This window comes from Chiloscyllium plagiosum, chromosome 12 (assembly GCF_004010195.1).
Source record: "Chiloscyllium plagiosum isolate BGI_BamShark_2017 chromosome 12, ASM401019v2, whole genome shotgun sequence".
In the NCBI taxonomy this organism is placed as follows: domain Eukaryota; kingdom Metazoa; phylum Chordata; class Chondrichthyes; order Orectolobiformes; family Hemiscylliidae; genus Chiloscyllium; species Chiloscyllium plagiosum.
The window spans coordinates 50,176,450-50,183,930 of NC_057721.1; the positions used below are offsets into that span (position 1 = coordinate 50,176,450).

The window sequence follows — 7,481 nt, forward strand, 5'->3', positions numbered from 1 at the left end:
AAGAGATAGGATTTATAACCATCTAGAGAAGAATAATCTGATCAGGGACAGTCAGCATGGTTTTGTGAAGGGTAGGTTGTGCCTCACAAACCTTATTGAGTTCTTTGAGGTGACCAAATTGGTAGATGAGAGTAAACTGGTTGATGTGGTGTATATGGATTTCAGCAAGGTGTTCGATAAGGTTCCCCACAGTAGGCTATTGTACAAAATGCGGAGGAATGGGATTGTGGGAGATATAGCAGTTTGGATCAGTAATTGGCTTGCTGAAAGAAGACAGAGGGTGGTGGTTGATGGGAAATGTTCATCCTGGAGTCCAGTTACAAGTGGTGTACTGCAAGGGTCAGTGTTGGGTCATTTTTATAAATGACCTGGATGAATGCGTAGAAGGGTGGGTTAGTAAATTTGCAGATGACACTAAGGTCAGTGGAGTTGTGGATAGTGACAAAGGATGTTGTAGGTTACAGAGACAAATAGATAAGCTGCAGAGCTGGGCTGAGAGGTGGCAAATGGAGGTTAATGCGGACAAGTGTGAGGTGATTCACTTTGGTCGGACTAACTGGAATGCCAAGTACTGGGCTAATGGTAAGATTCTTGGTAGTGTAGATGAGCAGAGAGATCTCGGTGTCCATGTACACAGATCCTTGAAAGTTGCCACCCAGGTCGACAGGGTTGTTAAGAAGGCATACAGTGTTTTAGCTTTTATTAATAGAGGGACTGAGTTCTGGAACCATGAGATTATGCTGCAGCTGTACAAACCTCTGGTGCGGCCGCACTTGGGAGTTTTGTGTACAGTTCTGGTCACCGCATTACAAGAAGGATGTGGAAGCTTTGGAAAGGGTGCAGAGGAGATTTACTAGGATGTTGCCTGGTATGGAGGGAAGGTCTTATGAGGAAAGGCTGAGCGACTTGAGGCTGTTTTTGTTAGAGAGAAGAAGGTTGAGAGGTGACTTAATAGAGGGATAACCAGAGGGTTAGATAGGGTGGACAGAGAGAGCCTTTTTCCAAGAGTGGTGACGGCGAGCACGAGGGGGCATAGCTTTAAATTGAGAGGTGATAGATATAGGACAGATGTCAGAGATAGTTTCTTTACTCAGAGAGTAGTAAGGGTATGGAATGCTTTGCCTGCAACGGTCGTAGATTTGCCAACTTTAAGTACATTTAAGTCATCATTGGACAAGCATATGGACGTACATGGAATAGTGTAGGTTAGATGGGCTTCAGCTTGGTATGACAGGTTGGCACAACATCGAGGCCGAAGGGCCTGCACTGCGCTGTAACGTTCTTTGTTCTATGTACAGGTAAAAACAATGACTGAAGATGCTGGAAACCAGAGTCTAGATTACAGTGATGCTGGAAAAGCACAGCAGTTCAGGCAGCATCCGAAGAGACCTATGTTCTATGTACCCAGTGTCAGAGCGTATAGCAAATGGAGTGGCGATGCAAATATCAGACATCCAGTCTTAATAACTGTACATACAGCGCTGTCAAAGTGGTCTGTGTCTTCGAGATGTCCCTCTGTACCCAGTCAAGAACCTGGGTATTGAATCACACGGAACTGCCTGACAGTGCAACTATTCCACTAAACAGACTTTGTCCATTCCCTTCAAAGTACATTTTATCGTCACTTTTACTGAACGAATTAACGTTTACAAGTGCAGCGGATCCTGCCTTCAGAAACGTTTGGTGTTGATAATTAAGAAATAGAGTAAGAATTGTTCTTATCTCTTCTAGCTCTTCAATCACCTTTCTTCCACTCTCTCTACATGATTCGGTATTGAATAATAATAAACAAATTTGATTCTCCACTGCTAATTAACAAAACCTCAGTTTGGTTGTTTGTGTATTCCGCAGGTCCCCGATCCCCACCCGGCAGCAGGGAATGATTACAGTCCAAACATCCCATGGAAAGACTGTGTGGGGAAGTCGAATATTGAACGGCAGTCTGGCTGAGAACAAAATCCTTTTTTATAGTGCTCTGGACTTATCCTGGTCCATCGAACCAGAAACAAAATCGAGTAGCATGTGTAGGGTACTTTGACCATTTGGAAACTCCTCCAGCATCATCAGTACTACCGTATGGGAATTCTAGACTGTAACTTTCATTAGAAGTGAAACTTTACAAAACGAAACAAATCAGTGACACAGTAGTGAGACAAAAACAAAGACTAAGTTGCTAATGTGACTTTTATATGTGTTAAAATGAGATTTTCTTTAGAATCCTGAATGTTTATTTCTGTGGTGCAGACGAAGGAAGAAACGTTTTCCCCAATCAAAGTGAAGGAGCTGTGCTCCAATAAGATAGTTATCGCAATGATTGACAAGTCCCCAGGCTTCCGGGTGTAATCTACCTGGCAGAGGAGGGAGGCGAGGAAAGAGCAAGGTTGGGCGAGGTTATCGCGAAATCAGTTCCTTCAGGTTTTGAGAAAGAGTGTTGCTTTTAAACATCAGTCCATTGGAAGAGAGAACGGGAGGATGCTTCTTGAGCTGGGACTGGCGCTGTGTACAGGTAGGGGTTTGGTATTGATCGGGAGATGGTGGACTCGGAGCCATGGCTGGGAGCCACACCTCACAGCGAAGCTGCAGAAAGACCTCGGTTTCGAATTCACCGGAGAATAGAGTTAGATCAGGCTGGAAGTTTATGGACTCTATTCGTTCAGTTTGAAATTAATTCTACGCCGTTTCCTTTGCGTTTGTTCCAATTTGCCTTCAATGACCTGACGCTGAAGATTAAGTTGTTTTTGTTACTTTCAGGAACCTTCCTAACCTCCAACTCCCGTCCTCCGTGTAGCCTACACCAACCATTTTACTTCCTTATTCGAAAAAGTTGTCAAACCAGACCAGAATTCATTATTCCTTTTCCTGGGGCACATCTAAAGCTACAGGCTTGTCTGAAGACATTTTTGAAATGGTCCTTAAGAATGGATTAAGGGGGTGTCGTTATATAAAAAAAGGAGTTAGGTGAGATCTGCGTTGAACGCAAGGAAACATTGCACAACAGTAGATATTAAAAGTTCTCCAGAATTCCTCCAATAGCCTCTTCCAATTCCTCTCCTAAAAGAGCAGGGCAGCAGATGGAAACTCCAGACTTTGTCCCTCTGAGTAGTATATCATCTTTGCCTCCCTATCTGAATTCAAAATTCCAGAACCCTCTTCCTAATAGCACTTGAGTGGACCTGCATCTCAAATACTACAGGGGTTCAAGATGGTGGCAAAACACCATCTTGTCCAGGGCATTTAGATGGGCTATAAATACTGGTTTAGCCAGTGATGCCCACGTAACATTTTAAAGAATGAAACGTATTGAGGTATTGCAGTCTTACCATGTAAGGTATAAAGTTGTTTACCTGTGATCATGCTGATAAATGTCCAACTCATGTCCTGCCTCTACAGGACAAGCTGAGTGGTGGTAATGAAGGTCAGGGCCACAGTGTTGACTGCAATAAGTACCAGAGTATTTTCAAATTGTATTTTGAACCATTCCCTCTTCTCTCACTGGGTTGGATTTATCAGTCATGAGGCCACCCTCACAATGTTTGGTACTTGTCTTGAGTTTATAGATAGTCCAAAAACATGACGCTGCTTATCCTGCCATACTGGTCAGCACCACATTAGCAAATTGCTGTCTTCTGAATTCCTTGCATTGTTATATTATTGAATTAACTTTTTGTAGAGAATACAGGCTTCAATATGTAGTATTTCAGATTTTTAATGTACAATAGTGCATTTCATTCCACGCCTGGGTTTAATTCAGTTTTAACATTCTTGGTTCAACACTTTGCAGTATTGTGTAATGCTATAACCAGAAATTACAACTTCCCCTGGGACCTGTTTACCTGACATTTTAGCCAACAATCATTCTAAGCTGTTACAATTATCCAACATTCGGTGGTTAAATTAGCATTCCTGATTGTTAAGCTATTGATCAATGTAACTGTAATTATAACATTGTTTATGTACAATCTGATTATGTAGGATTTTCGACAGCTGCATAGGAAGGTAAGAGGATCCTGTCACTTGCAGCAAAAGGAAGCATTAAAATAGTACCTCACGCCAACTTGGGTCTCAATGTTTTAACAGTCAATGAGGTTTTATTGCCGTATAGCCACTATCACAGCATAAGTAGTCTGACAATCAATTTCCTCACTGTGAGATCCCATACAATGAAAGAATTGATAAGAAAATTGGTTCCTTGTGGTGTTTTTCAAGGAATAATATTGGTCAGAACATTAAAAGAATTTTCCTGCTCTGCCTTCATTAGTGTGAAAAAATTATTCCCTCCAACCTGAGCTGGTTATTGGGATTTTTGTTTCATCTCAATGATGGAAGTGCAATATGCAGGACTCCTTCAGTATTCTACAAGAATAGTCTTTTACATTTCCTCCTTTTGCCAATGACTGGGGTAATACAGTGTATCTGTAGCAAAGTGAATGATTATGATGCCAGAAACTGGGTGTGAGTGAAACTGAAATGTGATTATGCAATCATTCATTGTAAAATTTATAACAAGATATATTCCCATAATCTTGTACTAAAAATTGAATTGCCTGGTCAATACATTCATCGATAATTTACCTGCAAGTCAAAAAATAATTTGGAATCACAAAATGATAGAGCACAGCTAGAAGCCATTCAGTCCATCATACAGGGATTGGCTCTTTGAAGACAACTTATCCAATCATTCTGACGTCGCTTCTCTATCACTATAATGAGGTTTTAGTTTTCTTTAAAGTATTTGTGCAATTTCATTTAAAGTCTATTGAAGTTAATTATTATTAATTATCAAAGGTTATTGAATCTGCTTCTGGCAGTGTATTCTGCCCATTACCTAAAAATGTTGTCTTCACAGCATTTCCTTACATTACCTTAAATTAGTAACCATGTGGTATAAGTGGTTTCTCTCTATTTGCTCCACCAAAACTGTTCATGATTTTTGACACTTTCATCAAATCTCCCACTGCTCAAGGAAAATATCCCCAATTTCTCTGATTACAAGAACCTCTGCTGGATGACTAATATATTTTTAACATATTATGACCTTAAATACAGCTTCATAGTATTCAGTTTTTTTTTACCTCCAATCACAGAATAGTTACAGAATAAAAGACAGCCAATCAGTCATTGTGTCTGTGTAGCTTTCTGAAGGAGCAGTTAACTTAGTGCCACTTCTGGCCTTCTCCCCATTATGCTGAAGGCTCTTATTTTGTGGATTTATTTTTATTCACTCCTGGGACATGGGTGCTGCTGACTGGCCAGCATTTATTATCATCTCTAGTTGTCATGGAGAAGGTTGTTGCTGAGCTGCCTTCTTGAATTGCTGCAGGCCTCATGCTGTAGATTGACACACAATGCTCTTAAGGAGGGAATTCCAGGATTTTGACTCAGCAACAGTGAAGCTACAACTATATATTTCTAAGTCAGGACAGTGAGTGGCTTGAAGAGGCACTTGCAGGTCACACTGTTCCAATGTAGGCTGCTGTCTTTGCCCTTCTAGGTAGAAGTGATTGTGTGCTTGGAAAGTGCTGTCTAAGGGTCTTTGAATTTCTGCAGTGTATTTTGTATATAGTACACATTGCTGCTACTGGTGAAGGGAATACATGTAGATGTGGTGACAGTCAAGAGAGCTGCTTTGTCCTGGATGATGTTAAGCTTCTTGAGTATTTTTGGAGCTGTATTCATCCATGCAAGTGGGGTATATTCCATCACATTTGTCTTGTGCCTTGTAGATGGTGGACCGGCATTAGGGAGTCAGGAGGTGAGTTACTTGCCACAGTATACTGAGCCTCTGACCTTCTTTTGTGGCCATTCTTTATGTGGGGGGTACTGTTGATTCACCTGTTCAATGGTAACCTCAATATGTTGATGATGGGGAAATCCAGTGCTGATAACATTATTGAATGGCAAGAGGCAGTAGTTAGACTGTCTCTTATTGGAGTTGTTCATTGCCTGGTATTTGTGTGGCATTAATGTTACTTGCTGCTTATCAGCCAAAACCTGGATATTGTCCATGTCTTGTTGCATTTGGACATGGACTGCTTCAATATCAGAGGAATTGTGAATGGTGCTGAACTTTGTGCAGTCATCAGCGATCATTCTCACTTCCTATCTTATGAGGGAGGGAAGGTTATTGATGAAGCATCTGAAAATGGTTGAGCTGAAGAAACTACCTTGACTCCAGCAGAGATGGTCTGGAGCTGAGATGTCTGATCTCTATCTGACAACGTAGAAAATTGCCCAGGTATGTACTATCCACAAAAAAGCAGGACAAACCCAATCTGGCTAATTACTGCCTCATCAATGTATATTTGCTCATCAGTAAAGTGAGGGAACGTATCATCAACAGTGCCATCAAGCTGCACCTGCTCAGCAGCAATTGCCTCAGTGACACCCAGTTTGGGTTCAGCCAGGATTACTCAGCTCCTAATTTCATTACAGCCTTAGTTCAAACATGGACAAAAGAGCTGAATTCCAGCAATGGGGTGAGAGTACCAATCATTGACATCAAGGCTGCACTTGATTGAGTTTGGTATCAAGGAGCCCCAGCAAAACTGTAATCAATGAGAATTGGGGCCAAACTCTCTGCTGGGAGGAATCATATCTGACACATAGGACAATTTAATCAAATCTTAATAACCTCAATTAAATCTTCCTCCATCTTAGGTGGTGAATTCCAGATCATGCTTGCTCCACTGTTTGAAAATGTTTTGTTATTTCTCTTGCACTTACCTTTTAATCTGTCCCAACTTGTTTTTGACATTTGCATGCATGGGTACACCCATGTGTGGATCCTTCATGATTTTGTATACTCTTAGCAAATCTCTTCTCAACCTTTCTGTTCTCCGAGGAGATCAGTCCCACCTTATTCATATCTGGAATCATTTTCATGAACGTTTTTTTTTCTAGACTTTCTCTAATGTCTTTAGATCCCTCCTAAAGTTTGGCTCCCACAGCTAGACACAATACTCCAGTTGATGCCAGTGTTTTACTAAAGTTAGTGGAACCTCCTTTATATACTCTGGAGCCCTATTCATAAAGCTAATGTACAATATGCCTTATTAATTGCTTTTGCAACCAGTACTTCCACTTTAAATTACTTGTGCACCTGTACATGGGGGGACCTCTGATTCTGCACCCCCTCAGTATTATGCCTTTGAGTTTGCATTGTCTCACAATGTTGCTCCTATCAATATGAATTACTTCAGATTTCTCAACATTGAATTACGTGCAGCCCTCCACTCCCTCCGTTCCAACCCCAACGTCACTATCAAACCAGCAGACAAGGGAGGCGCGGTAGTAGTTTGGCGCACCGACCTTTAAACCGCTGAGGATAAACGCCAGCTCGCGGGCACCTCCTCCTACTGCCCCCTTGACCATGACCCCACCTCCCACCACCAAACCATCATCTCCCAGACCATCCATAACCTCATCACCTCAGGGGATCTCCCATCCACCGCCTCCAACCTCATAGTCCCACAACCCCGCAC

General features: G+C 41.7%; 1 protein-coding gene across 1 annotated transcript in view; it reads left to right on the forward strand.

Annotated features, from left to right (window-relative positions):
* Positions 1 to 2,334: 2,334 nt before the first annotated feature.
* LOC122555240 (cell surface A33 antigen-like) overlaps positions 2,335 to 7,481 on the forward strand; it is a 49,308-nt gene continuing 44,161 nt past the window's right edge. Inside the window, exon 1 of the mRNA XM_043701022.1 lies at positions 2,335 to 2,506. Within this exon, the coding sequence (XP_043556957.1) occupies positions 2,473 to 2,506 (34 nt within the window). The 5' untranslated portion in view covers positions 2,335 to 2,472. The remainder of the gene's footprint in view (positions 2,507 to 7,481) is intronic.